At 49.4% G+C, this 22,940-nt stretch overlaps 2 protein-coding genes across 2 annotated transcripts; one reads left to right on the top strand and one right to left on the bottom strand.

Moving 5' to 3' along the window:
- The first annotated feature begins 5,533 nt into the window (after nucleotides 1–5,533).
- Nucleotides 5,534–7,199, top strand: LOC131584291 (uncharacterized). The gene is made up of 5 exons (XM_058849217.1): nucleotides 5,534–6,213; nucleotides 6,305–6,333; nucleotides 6,439–6,545; nucleotides 6,628–6,660; nucleotides 6,726–7,199. Exons 1-5 carry the CDS (start codon nucleotides 5,945–5,947, stop codon nucleotides 7,197–7,199), a joined length of 912 nt encoding a protein of 303 aa, XP_058705200.1. The 5' UTR covers nucleotides 5,534–5,944.
- Nucleotides 7,200–7,256: 57 nt separating this feature from the next.
- NDFIP1 (Nedd4 family interacting protein 1) lies at nucleotides 7,257–22,899 on the bottom strand. The gene is made up of 8 exons (XM_058849216.1): nucleotides 22,741–22,899; nucleotides 13,735–13,822; nucleotides 12,882–13,012; nucleotides 11,954–12,041; nucleotides 11,662–11,786; nucleotides 9,999–10,065; nucleotides 9,340–9,445; nucleotides 7,257–7,404 (listed from the first exon to the last, which is right to left on the bottom strand). Exons 1-7 carry the CDS (start codon nucleotides 22,783–22,785, stop codon nucleotides 9,342–9,344), a joined length of 648 nt encoding a protein of 215 aa, XP_058705199.1. The 5' UTR covers nucleotides 22,786–22,899; the 3' UTR covers nucleotides 7,257–7,404; nucleotides 9,340–9,341.
- Between the last annotated feature and the right edge of the window lie 41 nt (nucleotides 22,900–22,940).

The raw sequence follows: 22,940 nt of genomic DNA on the forward strand, positions 1-22,940 counted from the left end.
ACTCACATTAGGATCGGAAGGGGAACTTCCCAATTTGATGGCAGAAAGCAATTTGCTTCAATTAAGCAGGGACATAACTGGAGCAGTTGCTTAATAGAAGCATTGCATCTCCAAAAAAAAAAAGCAGCTCCCTTAATTGCATCCCTTGGCACTTTGGAGCTTCCAGAGTCTGCTTTAGGTGAGGTGGGGTGAAAGAACCCCTCAGTCCTTTCTTTTCAAGTGTCCTGCTGGTATTTGAGCCCTGTCCCAGTGCAGAGGGCACACACTGGACCAAAGAGGAGGTGGCTGAGGGGAAAAGCAGCAGAAGAGCCTTTCCCTGCCTCCTCCTCCTCCTGCCTGCTCTCTCCTGCTGGCAGCTGCCTCAGCCTCTGCCAGCGTAGGGATGAGTCATTCCCAGCAGCTTCAGGAAGTTCAGGCCTATAAAGTGCTTCTTCCTCTCTATTTCCAGCTGGGAGGTTTGGGGTGATAGATCCAGCTCTGATCAAAGCCTGCTGCAAACCAGCAGTGCCAAGGACAAGGGGCTCTGGCACCCCCCACACCAGTCCCCACATGCCAGCCCCAGGTTTATCCCGAGTGTTTTGGGGCCACTTTATGTCCTTTGAGATAGATTGGGAGGGCTGTAAAATTCCTCCAAGGATTTAGGAGCTATTTTGCTCCAAACAGAGTAAAACCAACAGAAGACACTGACACAACCACCCACACAATGCAGGAATCAAGCACAAGGGACTCATTCAGAAGTCCCAGCACAGAATTCTGCATCCTATGCCTCAAGAAACCACTCCCTAGGAGCCATTTAACACTGAAACACCTGCCCAGGCTGAGCAGCTGCCCCTGTGGGGCCAGGTAACCCCCTCTGGGACTGGGGGTACCCACCAAACCACCCTGGCACCAGGAAACAGCACAAGGATCTTTGCTTCCCAATCCCACCTTTACTCAATCAGTGCAAGATCCAACCCCTTCTCTCTCTCCTCGGGAACTGGAAGAGAATTTACCCTTCCAGGCTCTGTGGTCCCTCTGTGGGAGCCCAGGTGGGGCTGAGCCCAAGGGTCAGTCTGAGATGGGACCTGTCCAGCTCCATCAAGAGCTTCTCCACCCAAACCTCCATGTCCCAGTGCTCCATACCAGCAGGAGGATTTCGTGCTGCTCTCACTTACCTCAGTGAGCTGGGAAATCAAGCAGGAGCTCAGACAAGCCCCAGCACAAACCAGGAGTGCATTCCATGGCAAAGGATGGTGCTGGCACAGGTTTCAGCTTATTTGGGGTGCCAGAGCAGGGTCGGGGTGCAGGGGAGATAGGTTTTCCATCAGAGAAAGCTCCCATGACCTGCTGCAGGCACAGGAGCCCCAGAACAAGAAACACCCACCCAGAGCTGGGGCTTTTGGGCATCACCACCCTCTCCCAGCTGTGGGAAGGAGTGGGAAGTGACCACAAACCCATCACAACTGCCCTGGGAGCAGCACGGGCTCAGCTGGGGTGGCTGCAGCTCCTCCTTCATCCCCATCCCTGGCAGTGCCCAGGGCCAGGCTGGACCGGGGCTTGGAGCAGCCTGGGACGGTGGAAGGTGACCTGTGGCAGGGCATGGAATGAAACGAGCATTAAGGTCCCTCGCAATCCAAATCACTGTGGGATTCGATGGCTTTTTTGGCTGCTCCGTGCTCCTGTTGGAAGGAGCCCCGTGTGCCCAAGAGCCCCAGCAGAGCCCGGAGCCTCCATCAAGGAGCAGCAGGAGGTGCCTCAGCCCCTTGGGGCCGTGGCAGGATGGGCTGGCTGGGGACAGGACAGGGCACAGGAGCGGCTCCGTGTCCCCTCCTCGCTCCCAGCCCAGGAGCTGCGTCTCCATCCCATGCGGGAGAGTTTGGCTGCGGCAGCCGCGACTTCCATCGGGCATGGGAACAAACCCCCCAGATGGAAAACAGGGCACGGTAAAGAGCTCAGATCCCTTTAATCCAGCTGCTGCAGCGGTGTGCGGGGCTGGCACAGGGAGGATCCCGAACACAAGGACACAGTCTGCGGGCGGTGTCGCGGTGAGGATGGGCAGGGGGGGATGGCCCCACGCTCCCCCCGCTGCATCCCGGCCCTGCCGAGCCCGGCCTTTGCACATCTGCAACCCCTTTGCTTTTCTTTCTGTTGGCTTTTTGTTGGTTTTTTTTTTTTTTTTACTCCTCCCAGCTCACTTTAAAGGTCCAGCTTAGGGCATAATTAGCAAAGCAGTTAAAGTGGCGAGGGCAGTGACCTTCGGCGGTGGCAGGAAGCGGCAGCCGTGGGTGGCCGGGGGGGCACAACCCCCGCCGGGCTCCCAGGAACCGGCACCGGCTTGTGAAACCTCCTCCTCCATCCCAGCACAGCCCCGCTGCCCTCATCTGCACAGAGCAATGGGAATTGCGGTGAAATTCTGCTCCTGTCCCGGGGCTGCGCCGGCAGCGCTCGCTCCTGCACACGGTGCCCCATCCTGGCTCTGTGTCACAGCCCCGGGGACAGCCCGGGGACAGCCCAGGGACGGCCCGGGGACAACCCAGGGACAACCCAGGGACAACCCAACAGCCCCGGCCAAGGGCTGACAGCCCCAGGGACAGCCCCATCCATCCCCATCCATCCCATCCATCCATCCCCATCCATCCCATCCATCCCATCCATCCCATCCATCCATCCCCATCCCATCCATCCCCATCCATCCCATCCCATCCTAGTTCCCATCCCATCCCATCCCATCCCATCCCATCCCATCCCATCCCATCCCATCCCATCCCATCCCATCCCATCCCATCCCATCCATCCCATCCCATCCCATCCATCCCCATCCATCCCATCCCATCCCATCCCATCCCATCCCATCCCATCCCATCCCATCCCATCCATCCCCATCCCATCCCATCCCATCCCATCCCATCCATCCCATCCCATCCCATCCATCCCCATCCCATCCCATCCCATCCCATCCCATCCCATCCCATCCCATCCCATCCCATCCCATCCCATCCCATCCCATCCCATCCATCCCCATCCATCCCATCCCATCCCATCCCATCCCATCCCATCCCATCCCATCCCATCCCATCCCATCCATCCCATCCAGCCCCGCTGTCCCCCAGCACAGAGGGGCTCTCTGAGCTCCCTTATCACCACCACCGCCTTCACCGCTGAGATTGGGGGCTGGAGCCGCTGGGATTTGTTTGATTTCTGTTGATGGTTATTAGGCAGAGGAAGTGCCAGAAGGGATTTTGACCTCGAGTTTAAACCTACTCCAATTAGAGCCACTGAGCCTTTAATTACCGCGCTCCGGCCACTTTGGTTAAAGCAACAACAAAAACAAACACAGACTCTGGTCAAAGATGGGCTTTTCTTCCCATGGCTCCTCTGAGCTGCCACCTACTCTGTCCCTGTGCTGTGTGACTGTGGCACGGGGCATTGTGGCCCACCAAGCCCCTCATGCTGCCTGCAGAGCCAAGGTGACACCGCTGCAGGTGACCTCCACGGGCAGGGGACACCCAGCCTCAGCCCCCTCGCACCCCAAGGATGCTCCAGGGGGGATCCCCTCGTGCCCAGGTGGCTCCAGGGCAGAACACCCCAGGTTACAGCTCAGGGCCCGCTAGAGCTCACTGAGGGGTGATGGATATTTTGGAAACACCGATTCCTTTCTTGGCAGGGCTTCTATTAAGAGTTTTTTTTAAAAGCAAGTGCAGAGCGCTCTTGTTCTTCTCTCCACTTGGCCCTGGGACATGGACCATGTTTCATCCCCTGGCACCGTGTTCCTGATGCTCCAGAGCCTGGCACAGATCCCTGCCTTTTGCTTTATTGTTATAGTCATTGATATAAGGCTTTATTAACATCTCTTAAGCTTAGCAAAATAAGAGTTTGTGTCCGTGTAAGTCCTATGACTTAAAATTACTTTCTAGGATGCATCTTGTGATTGATTTTTTACTTTAAACAGTGACTTAATCCTTGTGCTCTGATAATTTCTTTCCCTGCCTGGCTTTTGTCCACTTTACCCAAAAATCTCAGAGAAAAAAAAAAAGCCAAGGGGAAATTCTCCTTGTAAGCAGCACCCAGGCCTGAGCAGAAGTGGGATGGGGTGACAGTGAGCAGTGAATAGATTTGGGCACTCCCAGGACCTGGGGGGAACACAACGACCCCCCCAGTACCACATGTGAAGTGTTTTATGTGATGGGTTACAGATATCAGCACTAAAACAGACCTTGTAAATGTTCCAGGTTCAAGGAGGCTTTAAATACGTTCCTTAATCCAGCTGCCACCATGTTTGGAGTATTGTGCGTCTTTTCAAACACTTTGGTTTCTTTTTCACTCTCATGGAAGCTGCTCCCAGCCCAGTCCAGCCTGGCCTTGGGCACTGCCAGGGATCCAGGGACAGCCACAGCTGCTCTGGGCACCTGTGCCAGGGCCTGCCCACCCTGCCAGGGAACAATTCCTGCCCAAAATCCCACCCAGCCCTGCCCACCCTGCCAGGGACAATTCCTTCCCAAAATCCCACCCAGCCCTGCCCACCCTGCCAGGAACAATTCCTGCCCAAAATCCCACCCAGCCCTGCCCACCCTGCCAGGAACAATTCCTGCCCAAAATCCCACCCAGCCCTGCCCACCCTGCCAGGAACAATTCCTGCCCAAAATCCCACCCAGCCCTGCCCACCCTGCCAGGAACAATTCCTGCCCAAAATCCCATCCAGCCCTGCCCTCTGGCACTGGGAGCCATTCCCCTTGTCCTGTCCCTCCGTGCCCATGGCAGTGGTCCTGAGCTCTCCTCCCAGCAGGGCACAGCAGCTCTGCAAAGCACCCAGAGCCTCCATCCCCAGCCTGGCTGCCAAGGAGGGCCAGAGGTGTTTATTTGGTCACTGCAGGTGACCACAGCCCTGCCACTGACGTGGTGTGAAGTGGCTGAGCTGTCACAGCCCCAAAACAAGTATTGGAGCCTGGTGTGAACCCACAGTGAACACAGCCACCGTCACCCACCCGTCCCTCCCCGAGCCTCTGTGTGCAGGAACACGGAGCTGGAGGTGTCTGCTGCCACCACAGCAGGAGGAACAGGAATGCCAAATATTCCAGTTCTCTGGATATTCAAACCCAAATAAGGCCCAGTTGTCATGAGAGCAAACACGAGGCTGATCGACCAAGTTTGGGCAAATGTGATTCAGAGTTCCCCAATGCTGCAGATTTTGCCTTGTAGGATAAAATTCCTAATTCTGTGTTCACTTATTCCTGTTTAAAGAAGAATCTGTGGAACCTCTATCCATCTCTGTCAGCCCCAGCTGCCTGTTTGTGGGGAATGGACATTTGAGAAGTTCAGCTGTGAACCAAAACTAGTCTCATGGATCAGGTTAAGTCATGAAACTACCAAAAAATCCAACAAATCCCCCAAAACGGAATCACCATTTTCTGACAAGCTTGATTACAAAAAAGATGGACACCTTGGAGATTTGTGTTACTCCTTCCATGGAAAGTGATGGAATGCCTCTGGATAATCCAGGTTTGTCATTGGTAACCAGGTGCAATAACACATGAAAAGTCAAACAAACATTGTCCCACAGCAACAATCGCTACAGAAGTGACATTTATTGACGTTCTGCTGTATTTACAGGTTGAACATAGTAAAACTCCAAAGTGAATGACCACTTGGCAGAAAGCACAGGAGTGCACATTAAATCTACATTTCCAACGCATCAGAGTCTCTGCTAACACAAATTATAAAAGCAAGAATTACAGGTATGTTAGGAATTGTCTCAAAAGTCCCAAGCCAAAGAAAAAAGAAAGGCCTTTGTTTTGCAAGATGGTTTTTATACAAAGTTGCAACATGATCTTTCAGTTTTACACTACAGACTCGTTCTGTGAAAACCCCTGGAGAGCCCAAACAGTTGGTGGTGCGAAAGGAAAGGATACTACAACACCGAGAATAAAGACTGTTAAAAGTTAATACTTGTGCCACCTCTAAATTCCCAATGCCACCTCCGAGTCTGGACTGCAGCGAGCTCTGTTCCTCCACAGGCCCCCAGTGCTGGGATTGCAGGAGCACGGCCACCCTGCACTGCCACCCCAGCTCCAGAGCCACCCCCGACAGGACACGGGGGACAGGGACACACAGGGACGGACACGGGGGACAGGGATGGACAGAGATGGACACAGGGGACAGGGATGGACACGGGACAGGGATGGACACGGGGGACAGGGACACACAGAGATGGACAGGGATGGACAGAGATGGACACAGGGGACAGGGATGGACACGGGACAGGGATGGACACGGGGGACAGAGACACACAGGGATGGACAGGGATGGACAGGGATGGACACGGGGGACAGGGACAGGGACACACAGGGATGGACACAGGGGACAGGGATGGATACGGGACAGGGATGGACACGGGGGACAGAGACACACAGGGATGGATGCGGGGGACAGGGACACACAGAGATGGACAGGGATGGACAGGGAGGGACAGGGATGGACAGGAGAGGACACAGAGCACATGGAGATACATGGGCTGTACAGGACACAGAGCACACACAGACTGTCCAGGACAGGGTGACACTGCACAGGACACAGTGTCACAGCCTACACAGGACACAGTGTCACTCTGCACAGGACAGTGTCACACTGCACAGGACAGTGTCACAGCACAGGACAGTGTCACACCCTGCACAGGACAGTGTCACACACAGCACAGGGTGTCACACTCTGCACAGGACAGAGTCACACTGCACAGGACAGTGTCACATCCTGCACAGGACAGTGTCACAGCACAGGACAGTGTCACACCCTGCACAGGACAGTGTCACACCCTGCACAGGACAGTGTCACAGCACAGGACAGTGTCACACCCTGCACAGGACAGTGTCACACTCTGCACAGGACAGTGTCACCCTGCACAGGACAGTGTCACACCCTGCACAGGACAGTGTCACCCTGCACAGGACAGTGTCACACTCTGCACAGGACAATGTCACCCTGCACAGGACAGTGTCACACAGCACAGGACAGTGTCACACCCTGCTCAGCACAGGCACAGCTCCCAGGCTGGAGGAGGAACTAAAGCAAGCCTGGCCCCTGCTGGCCCCGGCTCGGCTCCCGCTGCCCAAGCACCACAAACTCGGGCTGAACGCCTTCATCAGCACGCCACAGACTCACTGCAAGAGCTGCTTCAAACATTAGCCACTAATGAGTCAACAATTACAGAATTCTGCGTTAATTATTAAAATTTTACACCTAAAAACAAATAGAAAGAAATGCTTCTCCTTTTTTTTTTTTTTTTTCTTTTTCCAACAGTACTTTTATTTATTTATTTTAAAGCAGGTGATTATTTTTTCTTCTGCTCCAGAGCCTTGATTCACTTCCTGCAGGTGTCCTGCTGCTTCTTGGGGGGGATTTCACTAATGCAGGAAGACATTTGCCAGAAAACATCTGTTGAAGAAGGATATTGAACACTGAAACTGCAGTCAGAGGGTTATTTTGGATAACAGGAGGATGTCGTTCACACAGCACAGGATGTCTGAGGGCTTATGAAGTGTCTGAGCACACAATGATGTGACTCCAGCAAAATGCTCAGCAATCTGTGTGTATTTTACAGGATCACACCAGGATTGTGTCTGTTACTGCACACACAGCTGGAATAGTAAACTCCAGCTTTCCACAGGAGTCATTTCACCAGGCTGTATTTTCTGGTTTGCACTCATTACTCCCCTCCTAATTTTCTAAAAACTGTCCTCGCTCTGTAATAAAAATAACCCCTCACTGTGCCCTTTGCATCACACCCTCAAGAGGAAATCTCATCTAAGAACAATAATACACTAAAAATCTGAGTTTTTTGTGGTTTCCTCACTCAGAATTCAGGATTGAAGATTTATTTTCAGAGGAAGTATTGAAGTTGTAATGTTTATGAATTATTCTGGACATTTATCTCAGCATATCTAAAAGAAAAAGTGCTTTTTGAAAATGCTCTGAAATGAGACATAAGTAAGAATTCAAACACTCTACACCTCCACAAGCAAGGAGTGAAGCCAGGTCTCTAAAACTGTAATTTCAAATTTCAAACATAGGAAAAGTCTGTGCAAAAAGAAACCACAGAGTTCCTTTAGGAAATAAAAAAATGAAGTCTTGGTAAAAGGGCAAAATTTTAAAAAAATTGTTCAGTCAGAGAAAATACAGAGATAAAGCTGACTTTAAATGCTCACATTCTGTAACCAGAAACTGGGGGAAATCAACCCTCTGGTGACTCAGCAGGAATCTGAGAGGATATTACAGATCCTGAAGGATGTCACAAACCAGAACTTTGTTAAACAGAACTGAAACACGTAAAGAAATTGGCTGAACTATTTTTACACACTATCACCAGAGGAAAACACTGCACAAAGGCTGTTCTGTGCTGCAGGTTCTCCTCACAGACTGGAAATGAAGTAGAATCGTGGGCAATTTGCAGTTTCTAATAAAAGGGAAGCGCATTTGGAAACCCAAGGCTCGGTTTTCAAATCTCAACAATTTAATGACCCCCAATTTAAAGCTGGGGTTGGTTTGGTTTCTTTGACTGTCCCAGCTGCAATTGCCTCTGTCTGGGGAAATGGAGTGTTATTATGATATTTCTAAAGGGAGAATCATGTTGCATTCCCCAGCTGGGAAGCAACCTATTCCAGGATTTCCTTCCCCTCGGGGAGGGACAGTTAATGCCAGGCCATTATCTGCTGTGAGCAGGAAATTATGCTACAAGCCTTCAGCTACTTAAGCCTCCTCCTTTTTAAAGCCCCATTAGGGCAGGCAGGCTGAGGCTCAGCACTGAAGCAAAAGACTCCCAGGCACTCAGGTTTTTGCAAGATTTTCAGCTCAGGTGTGTGGAAGAGGTCTGAGGAGAGCAAAGGTGTGCAAGGGTGTCACTTCTTCAGGAACCTGGCAGCAATTTCAAACAGCACAATTCAGACAAATTGCTTGTTCTGGGACACAAGCCAAAGGCACTGCCCCTCTAACAGCATTTTGTGACCTCTCCTCGGGTTTGGGACACACCACGTGTTTCAGGCATGTGATTTATTCTCAAAGACACATTTGCCAAATACACTGCAGTGCCGAGGGGCACAGGTTTTGTTCTCTCAGTATCTAGGCATGGAATCAAAAGAATATCCAATTCCTCACAGCAGAAACTCAGGGAGAAATGTCCAGTGTTCCTCTGCCTCCCATCAGGTCAGTCTGGGCTCTGCAGACTCAGGGGTTGGGTAGGGGATACCAAGAAACAACTGTTCCCTGCTCCCCTGAGTTCTAAAAATATTCAAGCAATGGAAAGTGTAGCCTAGAAAAGTCACTAAATAGAGTTAAAATCAAAGCAGAACAAATTCAGGAAAGCAGAAAACTTACCTTTAGTAAATAAAGAGAACTCTGGTTCTGGGAAGAGTGGAAAACGTGTCTGGCATCTTCCTAACCTTTGCATAATTAATAAATCCTCTGAGAAACAGCAGAAAACCTGCAGGGGAGAGACACATTTGTCCAGTTAACTCAGGTGTTGCTTCTTGGAGGAGAGGGAGCAGCTGAACTCCTGCCACCACTACAGAGGGACCTCGTCCCTGCACGGATCCACAGCAGCTGATCACACACAGTAATTATTTCTGGTAGCAATAACACCTCATCTTTCCACTTCAGGTAACTTCAAAAACAAACTTTCCTTGGGCAATCACAAAACTTTTGACTCCAAACAAGATCCTGTCACTCCCAAAGAAGGAAAAAGAAAATAAAATGAGGAAGGCAACAATCCACTCTTCCATTTAGGATGCAAGAGCAGACACAACATCAGTTGCAAGCATTATTCTCTTCTTAACTTCTGGATGCTGCCACCAAGAACTGGCAACAGAAAGACAGTGTTTACATGTGCCTTTAAAACCTGAATGTGTTCAGTCAGAGGACCATGAGGGTCACATTTCATCTTTACATCTACACACACTTATTTAACAGCCAGGAATGTTCACAAAATTCTGACTTTACAGAGTTTTTAAGCATCTTTCCCCCCCACAGACACTCACCTAGTACAAGGAAGACCCACCAAAGCCAGTACTGGCCATCAAAGTAGCCAGGAAAATAGGTGGAGAACTGGAAAACAGAAAAAAAAAATACAGCTTAGAGCACATGGAAATTTGTGAACTAAAATCTATTCCCAGCAATTTTAGCAGTAACCAGATCAGGGCTGCACACAAGAGATCTCATGGAATGCTGCATTTCACCAGCTGCAGGAATGAGTTTCCTCCACAAACTGTCACTGACAGTTTTCCTGCACCAGCTCAAACAAGGGGAATGGGACAGACTCAACACCCAGCTATCAACTCTGGCAATCAGTGGGGCACAAGGACACTACTGGCAAATATTCCTGGTTTAAATTGTGTCCTGGATGCTTACAAAGCACAGCTGCAGTTTCTGAAAGGGCAGAGCAGGCTTGCAGCACATTCATTACACATTCAGGTTGGATGGTGTAACAGTTGAGAAAGAAATCCCACATCTGTGGAACCCATTGACAAGATTCCCAATTGGGAAAATTACTGCTATTAAATGAAGGGTACCAACACTGTGAGAGCACTGAAGTTCACAGTTTCAGTATAAATACAGTATCATTCCTCTGGGTTTGCTCTATTCAAGTTTAAAACCTAATAAAAGATAAACCTATTACTGTAAATCAAACCCAGAAATAATGTCACCTCTTTTTGCCACCTCTCTTAATCCAGCAAATAGTTCTTAACACCTCTGTACCAAGATGACCAAAAAACTGTCAACAGAAAAGTGAAGAGATGCTGCATTTACAAATTAGAATTCCCAGCCCCAAAGGACAGTTCTGACATTAATGCTCTCTACTTCTACTTACAGCCAAAGAGCTGCTTTGCTTGAAATTCATCTTTCAGCCAGGAATGTCTGTGCACCATCATTTCACAGGCTCCATATAAAGATTTCCTGATGGAAATATTTTCTCCCAATCCCTCCAAGAAATATAAGAGCCAAAAAACTTAAGAGCAGGATGGCAGCTTGCTCCGGGTCCCTGCTCCTGTGCCGCAGGGAGGCTGCACCAGAGGGCACCCACGGCCTTCTCCCACTGCTGCTCCAGCCCTTGCTCCTCCCCATGTCCCTGTTTCCCTCTCCTCACCAGCTATCCTGCGTTTTAGAGAATTTCCTTATTTCCAGAGCACAGCCAAAGGCACAGCAGGCTGCAGAGCCAAAGCAGGGCTGGCTTTGCCTGGGTTAATGTTTTCCCAGGATTTTCCATTGCTGCTGCTCAGCACAAATCCACACTCTGATCTAGGTCACACTGTCAGACACACTCAGAATGAATCCCAGAATCCCAGACTGGGTTGGGCTGGAAAGGATCCTACAGCTCCTCTCTTTTGGCACAGACAGGGACACCTTCCACTATCCCAGGAATCCCTGTCCAGCTTAGACTTGGACAATTCCAGGGATGGAGCATCACCAAAGCATATCTGGGTGTACAATCTTTCCTTTCTTTTACTACAATTGTAATTCCAGTATATAAACAGCATGTAATTATGAAAAAACTCTTTTCTTAGTGAATAAGTAGCTCAAAAAATATTTCATTATTAAAAAAAAAAAAACTAGATTCATCACTAACTTCAGTATGACATAAAAACCTGCTAGGGAAAAAGAGTATCAGTGTCTGTGGATGTGCTTTTGCACCACACAACTCACCCTGACAATAAGGATCCACTTAATAAGAGACAGACCAAATCCAGAAATGGCCCCATATCGTCCTGCAGCTGAAGTAGTCAGACAGAAAGACAGGAAAAATCCAATCCAGTTGAAGAGGAATGCCACTGAAAAACAGGAGAAAAGCAGCAGGTGGAGACACCTTTACATTCCAAGGAAAAATACCATAAACCCCTTGGCACACAGGTTTTTCCTGGTGCTACATAAACATAAATGGGACCCTAAGTATTTTGGGTCACTGCTTGGAAAAAAGTTCATTCCATCAGGTACTTACTGAAGAAAGTCAACATGAAGATGCCATCGTTTCCTATCCTCAGCTGGTCAGTGTCATCAAAGTCATCCCGTGTCACAAAGTCATCATCCTGCAAAGCACAGGGAGGCAGCACATGGGGGACTGAGGTCAGCCCAGGCCATGCAGCAACCCCACTTCATGGTGTGACTCTTCAAAAAAAGGGCTGGAATCCTAAATCTCAAAAGGCTACAAATGCAAGCACGAGAAAATTCCCATTTCTCATCCTGAAATGGTGCAGGGCATGGAATGTTATCTATAGAATAGGAAATGTATCTTTATTTTTAACATAGTCAAGCATGTTCTTGTTCTCACTGTGAAGAATTCTTCAACTCATCAAAAAATTATCATCTCAGCAAGGAATTTGGCTTCTGTGAAGAAATGTAATGAGAAGTGGACTTCTAATGCTAGCAGGGGTGGAGGGAATGGCTGAACAAGAGACAATGCTGAAAAGACAAAAAGAAATAATTCTGACAGAATGGTTTTATCGTGCTTGTATCAGCTACACTGACCTCCAAAAAAGCCAACTAAGTAAGCAGCAGGAGCATCAAGGGTAGATATGCCAGACAGCTGAAGAATTAATCCTAAATCTTTTTGAAAAATGAAAAAAAAACCCCAACAAACACCCCAGTGTCAGAGCACAGGGATACAGTACAGCCCCTCTGTCAGCTTGCCAAGCTAATCTGGCTAGCACATGCTGGCATTGCTGAGATGTCTGACATCATCACAGTGCTCAGAGGAAAATTAAAAAGAAAAAAGCCACAGGACTCTCAGGAGTGTGGAACATCACCACTCCAGAAAGCTTCAAAAACTCAAAAAGCCCAACACAAACTTTAAAAGTCATGAGAGATGATGGGCAGGAGTTCAAGCTGAAATTGGAGCCAGCAGTGCAGGGACAGCCAGGGACACTCACCCTGCCAGGCACCAAGGGAATGGTGGCCTCAGCCTTGGTCCTCTCGGCCTCGTCGTAGCTGGGCAGAGTGGTGGCCACGTTGTAGGACGGCGGCTTCGGGAACCCTGACTCATCCTTGTAGTCAAAATAAGCTGCACAAAAAACAGTTACACAGGAGGGAACTCAGCACTTGCTCAAGAACACCGTGCTGGGAACGAGCAGTGCTCCAGGTGACCTCCAATGAGCCCCATTCCCCACCCTTCCATCCATCCCAGCCATCCCAAAGCAGAAAGTGAAAAGCACAGGAGCACCTTCTCTGATAGCCAGCAACCCACAGAACACTCCCTGAACATGTCTGGCTGCATTTCTGCTTAAAACAACACCACATGCTGTGCCTCTGCTAACTTGGATACTCACACACAGTCACGTTTCCAGATCCAAGTGGTTATTAAAGTTATTAGTGACAGGAGAGGAGGATGATTCAAAGTCCCATCCTTATGACCAAGTGCTTAGGAAGTACTTTTTGGAAAGTACAGGAAAAGTGAATTCTTTAAACCCTTTTAAGTAACCAATCCTTTAAGGAAGGGGCACATCATCATCCAAATGCCAGATAATGAGAGGGGAACCACAAACCCTCACAGCACTTTGATTTTGAACTGTCTTCAATTTACTGAGAACACTGCGAACTGTAACTTGAACACCCCTAGATGGGATGACATCAGATGAACGCAGCCAAATTGCATCTCCTAAACCACAAGTACCAACAAACAGGCTGTGTGGATCAATCCTGATCCCCACAGCTTGGGAAGGTGCTGCAGTGCCAGCTGTGGATGAGGAGAGCAGACAAGCCCAGCCCTCTGCCCGGTGTGAGTACCTGTGTTCTCTGCAGAAATGCTGCTGTAGGGCGGAGGGGCATCGCTCACCACCGGCACGGCCTCGCCCGGCTCCTCTTCGTTCTGCAGCTGAACAGAACCACACATCAGGGTTAGGGGCGGTTCTCACAGCTCTGACATCACCCCCACAGCTTTAATTGCACACAACAGACTCTTCTGGAAGGAGACTGCTCTGCAGCACCATGGGACACAGAGCAGCTGCTCAGCCTCCCTCTGAAGCATTCCCACTTGAAATTATCAATCTTCCATCTCTGTTTTAATGTTGTTTTTAAATCCTCTCCTCACACACCTGGACTCCAGCAAAGCACAGCACACATCTCCCCAGTACCTTTCCATTTCCCTGGCACTTCCTCAGCTCACATTGCTTAGGAGCTGCAGTTGCATCTGTTTTAGTCCAAGCAATGCTGTGAGATACCCAACAAAAGGCTCCATTGCTGCCTGTGCCTTTGCTAAGGAAGGTTTTTTCCATGGATACATTACATAATGATGCACAGAAGTATAAATGTTGCCATTTCCCTTCAACCTTTCACACTGCATGACTGAAAAGGAGCCGGTTTATTTTGTGCACTGTGCTTCCCACAGGCTCTGTATAAATAACCAGGAGCTATCACAGATCCAGCACCACTCACACGAGGCAGGTGTGCCATGGCAGCTTTGATCAGGGAGGCAGCAGGACCAGGCCAGAAAGGAGGTTAAAGCTGCCATCTCATGTTTCCCTTCCTTCCATTTTCCACCACCTCAGCAGCAAAAGCTCTGAGGTGTTCTGCAGAACAGCTCACCTCAAAGAAGCACCTCGGGACCAAAGCACTGGGCTGAGCTGGAGGCAATGCCCTCCTTTGAAATCACCACTAAACAATGTCTCCTCCAGCCTTCCCTCCTGCAATCCCACACAGTTGCTCCTGAAGCAATCCAGGATATTTTGCTTTTTTTCCTTTGGAGAGACATGTTGCCAATCTCCTTGAGCATTTAACACAGGGGGTGTAGGGCGTAGGGGGATGTTCTTATTTGTACATCTTATCAAGGGAAAATAAATCAGCTCACTCTTCTAAATGCAGATCTGGGCTATCCAAGTGTTCTGTGGTTTGGAGTTTTACTCCTTTTGCTGCTTAACATCAAAGATTACAGAATGGTTTGGGCTGGAAGGGACCTTAAAGGCCATCCCCTTCCAGCCCCTGCCATAGGCAGGGACACCTTCTCCTGTCCCAGATTGCTCCAAGCCCTGTCCAGCCTGGCCTTGGACACTTCCAGGGATCCAGGGGCAGCCACAGCTGCTCTGTGCCAGTGAAGGTCTATAATCTATAGTCTGCTCCACATCACACTATATCCACATCCTCTGTGAAAGTCTTAACTGGGCTTAGCAGATGACAGTGAGTGGTTCTGCTGGCAGGTCCAATGGGTCAGCTGAGAGGGGGAAAAGGGAGGAAACAACACTGGGAAGCACCAGAACAAAACCAGGAGCACTGTCTGCCAGTCCAGGTGTGGTGAAACAGCAGAGCACCACAGTCCTGCACTCCAGTTCCACGGCAGCTGAAGCCCACTCTGCTCCCCAGGAACAAAAAAGAAAAAAGAAAAGCGTGCTGGTCAGCCCCGAGCTTTGTGGCTCAGAAGTCCTCACATGACAACACTGAGCCATTTCCTTGAAGAAGGAGAAATCGGTGATCCGGATGAAAATTTAATCCGTGTTCTGGCAGGAGCAGCTCCCAGCCCAGCTGTCAGCAGCACACATCCCCAGAGCCGCTCCCTGGCCAGATGTGAAGTGCAGCAAGCAATGCTGGGGTGTGAGGCCCTGGGGGTGGAGGTGGCAGGACCTGCCTCACCTGCAGCTTTACAGAGCCCCAGGGCACTGGGCAGGGACAGGAGAAGCTGCAGCAGCTCCCACCACAGCAAGGCATCTTCATCTTCTCAAAGCCTTTCCAAGAAACAAAAATGCCTCATTTTATAAACCCCATGGAGCTCGGCATTAGAAGTGCAAACTAACTTGAGAAGTAATTGCCTATTAGAACATGCTTTAATTTTGTTTTAGAAAAACAGCATTACTCCAGAAATCCCAAACCATGCTGCACAGAGCATGAGGCACAATGGAAGGGACAGGAAAACACAGAATCAAACTGCTTGAGTCAATCTCTGCCCAGAGAAGCTGCCCCTGGATGCCTGGACATGGCAGGGGTAGAAAAAGATGATCTTTAAGGTCATAACCCAAAGCATTCTGTGATTCCATGATTCCCCCGGCTTTGTAGTTTATGAATTCTCAGAAAATGCTCCATCATGTGTATTGTCAGTCTATCCATGAAAATTCAGTACTTCTTTTCTCCCTCTGCCTGTGCAGGACCTGGTCTATTAACAGGAGGAAAGGCTCTGTCACAGCTGGGACACTCTGGATTCCACCTGCCTTTTGTTACCTGCCCTCCAGGTGAGGGGGAGGCAGAAATTCAACCCCTCATGCCTGTAAGAAAGAAGGCAGGTAGAGCCTGAGAGCACAGTCACCAGGAAGGGGGGAGGAAAGCACCACATGTGACAACACTGGAAGAAATGAAACAAAAGAGGACACAGATATTGAGTGGAATATTAACTCCTACCACTGGTTCTTCTTTCAATAGTAAAAAGGAATACATGTTCTTCCACTAATGTCATGTGGGAGAAAGCAGCTGAATTCACTGCTGCCTTCAAACATCCCAATTCAGGTAATGGATAATGACACAAAAAATGCAGCTACTTTCTGAAGTTGAGCTCGAGGCTGTAGGAGGTTACAGTTATAGAAAACATATTTTTCTTCTAATGGACAAGGTACACAAATGCCTTCCAGCCTTTTTAATGATTCCAGGCATCTAAAATTCAACTAAGTGCCTATTAGCAGAGCAGGGAGGTTCATGTGACAGGAAGAATGATTCATCAGGCCTCGCAGGGCCACGCTGCTGCCCTGGCCCAGCCTGGCTCCCACCTGCCCTGCACAGCTCCAGGTACGGACTCGGCTCCCAGAGAATTCCCCCGAGGCTTCAGCACCCAGGGAACCTGGTTAAAAGCAGCATCTGACTTCAGTTTCTTCTGCTGAGGCTGTGGGATAATTCTTTCCTAGATTCACTGATGGATTTTAGCTTTTCAGGCAAGGTTCTGCTATTTGTGGCATTAAAAAATAAGACAGTCTTTACAGCCATGCATGTAGTTATTAAAACAACAGTTTGGCTGGGATTTTTTCACCAGACTGCTAAACCAACAGAAAGTTGACTGATAGAACACCCAGGGATATTTATTTTCAAAAGAAACCCCAGCATCAGAAGCCTGGCACTGAGCAGACATCACCTCTGGTTGCTACTTGTCCTGACCAAGACCTGTCCCATGAAAATACACAGTACAGCAGCATAAAAGCTGAAATCTTCCAAGCTGTTTGGAAATATTTCCATGCAAACTTTGAAGAAAGCATTTCCAATAAATATATTGGTTAATTCTTCCAAATTTCCTAAACTCAGCATATGGGCTGCTGACATAGTTTTGAATCTTTATTTTTTAACTCCCCTTTGCCAAGTTCTGAGAATGCACGTAAATATTCTTTACACTAAATCAGCATTACTACACTAAATCAGCATTACTACAGGCTTGGCCTTAGCAATAGATCACATATCATTACATATCTTCAGCCTTTTGGAAGTAAATTAAAGTCACTGCCAACTCTGAAAAGGAGAGTTATTTTTACTGACTTTTGCTTTACTTAATTAAACACACCCTGATTTAAAATCCTGACTTTTGCCCGAAGTTGTTGCAAATTCCTGTAACTTAACATCACCTTATTAATCAGCAGGAATAATGATAAGCTACCAGACAAGCCAACCCACACCCTTCAGCCCTCTCCCTGACAAGCAAATAACTGTTTTCTCCCATAGGCTCTTCCAGCCCATTTCCCTGGAGCAGTGACAGTCCCGAGTGTCTCCTGCACTGGCACAGGTGTGTTGAGCACCTCTCAGGTGACACATCTGGCACCTGTGCCGAGCCAACCCTCCCTGGGGAGATGCTCCTGGCCGAGCCTCGTGCTGGGGAGCCAGCCCTGAGCAGAGCCCAGCCCTGGGAGGGAGAGCCCTGCATGTGCCAGCCCCAGAATTCCTCCATGGAAAGGGGCTCGGGCACTGGAACTGCCCAGGGAGGTTTGGGGTGCCCATCCCTGGAGGTGCCCAAGGAATTTCTGGAGGTGGCACTCGGTGCTCTGGGCTGGGGACAGGGTGGGGATGGGGCACAGCCTGGACTCGATGGGCTGGGAGGGCTTTTCCAACCTGAGTGACTTTGAGATTCTGAGAAACTCCTCCCTTTTAATAAAGGACTGAGAATTGTGCCTCCACTCCCCAAACCAACCTGTTCTTCCCCAGCTGGAGCAGCTCCCTGGCACCCAGTGAGCACCAACAGGAACCAGCAGCAGCATCCAGCTGATGGCAACAACCCCATGAGCCACCAAAAGGCAAAACCACAAATCAAAACCTATTTTAGGTCCATAAAATACAACCTGTGCTCCTGAGGGTGTTGTCCTGTGACTCACTGCAACCAAGGGCCTGACACCACAGAAATGCTCCTCAGTCCTGGGAAACAAGCTGGTCTAATCCCCTCGTTTCTGTTCAAACAGGGAGTTAGGCTGGGCTGGACACACTGGAAACAAGAACTTGGGCCAGCACAAACCTGTGCCCACACATTGGCCTTAGTCTTGAGAGAGCAAGGTCTTAATATGGAAAAAGTAGATTTTAACCATGGATAGCTGTAAATAAATTTCCCACACTTAAAGCATAAGGCCTTCTCATAATATTTAGAATCAGATTAATGTTTTTCTGGACTTTAGGGCATTACAGTAAGACTTCTAAACATTATAAAATAGCGCATTTCTTAAATGGCCATATGAAGAAGGTTAAGTATCTTCAATGAAAAAAAAATCCCATTGTGCCCCCATAGATCAAATCTGGATATTTCACAACAGGCAGGGGCAGAATGATTGGATACCCCTCATTACTGAATTTTGCTCACTCGTCCCAATGACAAAGGATCAGAATTCACACACACACAACTTCTGCTCCTTGCTTTCTGTATGGTTATGATGCCAAACCCACAGAAAAAGGTTCCTCATTTCCTGGGAGCATTTAACAATCCAAAGCCCCCAGGGATTGTTCCTATAGCTGCTTCCTAATGGGGTTACTGAGCCCCACTGAATTTCAGTGATGAGAGAAAAGTTACTAAAAAAGCCCAGCTCAAGAGCTCAACACCATCCTGATGCCAGAGATAATACTGTATTTAAAAGTTGGCATGCAAAGCTATTTTCTCCTGCTACACAAGCTGTGAGATGACACTGCTGCTGTTTCCCTGCCTTTCCCACATCCTTTGAGTTTTAGGGACAGAATATATTTAAATTCTACAATAACTTTTCCACAGAGAATCACTAAACCCTTACAAACTTACCTGACAGGTACTGTTGCCTACAGAGGTGGATGTTTCAAAGGAAAATAATCAGATTTTAGTCACCTGAGCACAACCAAGGCTGAACATGGGGCAGCTTCAGGACAACCTCAGAGCAGAGGCTGCATAAACAATTTTACCCTGCAATTTTTCTAATTTTACTGGGTTTATGTCAATGGCATCTCCTATTCTGCTTACAAATAAAATAAAATATATAAATAAATACGCAAACAACCTATCCTGCAACTTTTTTACCATTCTTATCTTTAGCCAGCACATCTTGCACACTGCAAGGATCTCACTGAGGAAACATTCACTGACATTTCTGATTCTAATTGCTGACAGGAAAATATTTGGGATGTTCTCGTTTTTTAGTTTCAAGCTGTGTGCCCATTCCAGCTGAAAAATTAAACACAAGGTACACACAAGGCAGCAACTGATATCTGCCTCCCTGTTCCCTTCCAGCCTCCTCAGATATTAAAGAAGCATTGTGCTTCTTCATGGATTTAAATTCTACTCCCATTCTATCTCCAGCACTGTATTTCTTCTACAGTTTTCACAGAACAAAAAACAAACAAATGGAAAAATCTTTCTTCCTTATTTTTCCCATTGACACCTCCCTTTGTGGAATGATTCATGATCCATGTAAACCTTCAACAAGTGGAACAGGAAGACACAGCACTTAAAAAGGAATACGTCCTCATTATTTAACACTCCCACCATTTCCTAGGTGGGTTTACATTACTCATACACCTCACATATATTTTCGAATGCTCCAAGTGCAAAGCATGCCTGGAAAACACAGAGTGTAAATAAACCTGTTAAAGTTGGGCTATTTTTTTCCAGAATGGAGGGTCATTTCTATTCCAAGGATGAAATACAGTTCTGCCAACTGAACCCTCAATCCAGGGTTATGCTGGAAAGGCTTTAAACCCCCTAATCCCAACAACATCCCTGTCTAACTTTCCCAAAGGCAGACTGAAATGACAGCAGCCTCTCAGTGGCCCTTTCTGGGGACACAGCAGTGCCTGGAATAACAGCACCAGGGCGGGCTGCAGCTCTCCTTCTTCCCAAACCTCTCCATTGCCACCTCCACAAGCGCAGCCCCTGCACGTGGCCTGCAGAGGAGGATCCAGATCCAGAGTCTGACCCTGTCCCAGCCCTGCTCCCCATGGAAGGGATCAGGGAGGCTGAAATCCCTTCTCCAGAGTTTTCGTTTTATTTTACATGGAGCTGCAGTTCCTCAGCGCTGAGCTGAGACTCACATCACCCAAAGCCATCACTGCAGGCCACTTTTTAGCAGATTATCTAATGCCTGAACAAAGCCAGGGCTAGGAAGTTGGCTTTGGAAAAATCAATCAGTGCACACCCCTTGCACACTGCCCATGATGTGAATGGACACGGGCTGGGAGTCTGCAGGGAAGAAAGAGGCTGCTGATGGAGCACAGCCCACATTCCCACCTTCCCACATCCCACCTGCAAGGCTGAGGAAGGGGTGGGAGAGGAAACACACAGGTCTCAAACTCGGGTATCGGGTTCTGTTGTGCTCAGTTCATGGTCACTAACTCTCACCTTTTTTTTTCCTGAAAATACAGGCACTTGAGGAATCCTACAAATATTGTACAGGTCCATAGTGCCCACACCTCAGTGCTGCTTACACACACACATGGATACCCATACCAGAGTGAGAGTTATACATCCCTGGCATGCTTGGACAGTCAAAATCACATCTACCAGTACAGGAACCACTTACCTACATAACCAACTCCATTAATGCATTACTCCATCACCCAAAAAGATCAAGCTTTAAAAATTCCTCCACTGACTTATAATCCAAAAATTTAAAGTATGAAATGAGCTGCTTGTGAATTTCTCCAGCTACCTCCACTGGGTCCTGTAGTCACCTGTAGCCCTTGCAGTTATTGCTTCACTATCAGTCTCTCTTCCTTGGCACATGGTACATTCATTATTGTACATTTCACACACAGTAAGTTTCAAAATATGGGGAAAAACCAGACACTTTCAATGCTACAGAGACTCTCCCATTCTCTCATCTTCTCTTTATCTAAATCCCAACTGCATCTCCACAGATTGCAGGGTTTTTGAAGCAACACAAGCATTAGGGGCCAGTTCAGTGATAACACACTTCACAACAGGAATACTTGGGTTCTGGCAGAGGGCAAAGGAAGAGAAGCAATTTCTAATTAGCTGCACAAAAGTAAATACATTTACATGTGAGAATCTGCCTCTCACTCCAGTTAAACCAGTGGCTCCACAGGCCTCCATTATGTGCTTGTCTTTAGCAGTGCAAATCCTCTGGCACAGCCCTGGCTCCCTAATCTCCACAGGGCTCCGCAGATGAGTCTGCCCTGGCTCTGCCCGAGGTGTGAGCAGAAACAACACCGAGCTGGCAAACAACAGCTTTACACACTCCTCTCGCAGGAAAGCAGGAGTGTGTCCATCAGCCAGATAACACCAGGCAGTGGGCTCCTTCAGCGATTCTGAACATCCCCACGGCTCCGGGCAATGGGACACGCTGCAGATCCCTTGGGAAAAGGCATTTGTAAAGACACTTGTTGGGGTCAACACCAGCAGCAGGACTCTGCCAGGAAAGGCGATTAGCGCAGAGCCCTGGTTATCTGTCCCTAGCAGGTCCCAGAACAACACAAAGAGATTTGTCATTGGAAGTGAGCACATCTGTTTTGCGTTGGAAAAAAAAAGAAAAAAAGAAAAAGAAAAAAGAAAAAAAAGCCTAAGTTTTACTTAACTTCCACATTTCCAGTATGTAAAACCACAGAGACCTGCAGCTGTCAGATGAGACAAGTATTCCATCCCATGGGAGGGTGTATCTCGAACTCTGCCGAGAGAGAGCCTACCCACGCCGGGAATGCTACCCAGGAAAAGTCACAACACAGCGATTTCTTGGGAGAGCCTCGGTTCAGCAGGAGCGAGCTGTCTGCTGTTTTGAGGGATTTCTCCATTACTCTAAGTAAAGAATTCTCCATGTCTGATGTGAGAAAGGCGCCTGCCAGAACTGGGTCACACCGGGGGCCCAGCCGACACCCGGCCCTTGCCGTGGGGCCGGTACTGCAGACAAACGGGAGGCAGGAAGAGAAGAATGACCCGAATTCCCGAGAGAGCTCTTTCAGGCCAGCCCCTGGCCTAGGAGGACTTCAGAAGAGCCCACACGTAGAAGATGGAAGAAAACTAACGGTAACCTCGGGGCGAGACCGTTCCCCGGCCCTGGGGGGGAAATGACCGGCGGGGTCAGCGCCCTGCGCCAAGGTCGCCCCGGGACTGGGTAAACACCGGCCCCGGACACACCCGGCCCCGGGAGCGGGCAAACACCCGGCCCCAGGACAGACTAAACACCGGCCGCGGGACCGGACAAACAGCGGCCCGGGGCACAGCCGGCCCCGAGCCGGCGGGGAGCGGCCCCGCGGCCGAGCCCGGCCCGACCCCCCGGGGACCCGCGGCCTCCGCCCCGGGCGCTGCCGCCAGCACAGGCCCCGCTCCCGGCCCCGCCGCCCCGGGAGCCGCCCGATCCCGGCGCCGGCGCCCCTCACCTGCTGGTAGCGGCCGGTGCTGGGCTCGGCGGCCGCGGCCGCCATGGCGCTGCGGGGTCGGTGCGGGCGCTGCGGAGGCGGCGGCGGCGGCCCGGGCGCTGCTCGCTGCGGGCTCCGCTCGCTCCCGCCCTCCCCGTCACGCTCGGCCGCGCCGCCTCCCGCCCCGCCCGCCGCCGGAGCCGCCGTGGGCAGCGTTCCTG

This window comes from Poecile atricapillus, chromosome 13, assembly GCF_030490865.1.
Source record: "Poecile atricapillus isolate bPoeAtr1 chromosome 13, bPoeAtr1.hap1, whole genome shotgun sequence".
NCBI lineage: Eukaryota > Metazoa > Chordata > Aves > Passeriformes > Paridae > Poecile > Poecile atricapillus.

Coding starts and splice junctions, on each gene's coding strand:
- LOC131584291 (XM_058849217.1), top strand. CDS start 5,945: ATGCCACCTCCGAGTCTGGACTGCAGCGAGCTCTGTTCCTCCACAGGC. Junction 6,546..6,627: donor AGGGTGACACTGCACAGGAC/ACAGTGTCACAG, acceptor TCACAGCACAGG/ACAGTGTCACACCCTGCACA. Junction 6,661..6,725: donor CTGCACAGGACAGTGTCACA/CACAGCACAGGG, acceptor GTGTCACATCCT/GCACAGGACAGTGTCACAGC.
- NDFIP1 (XM_058849216.1), bottom strand. CDS start 22,785: ATGGCGGCCGCGGCCGCCGAGCCCAGCACCGGCCGCTACCAGCAG. Junction 12,042..12,881: donor TTCCCTTGGTGCCTGGCAGG/GTGAGTGTCCCT, acceptor TGTGCTTTGCAG/GATGATGACTTTGTGACACG. Junction 10,066..11,661: donor AGTGGATCCTTATTGTCAGG/GTGAGTTGTGTG, acceptor TCTGTTTTCCAG/TTCTCCACCTATTTTCCTGG.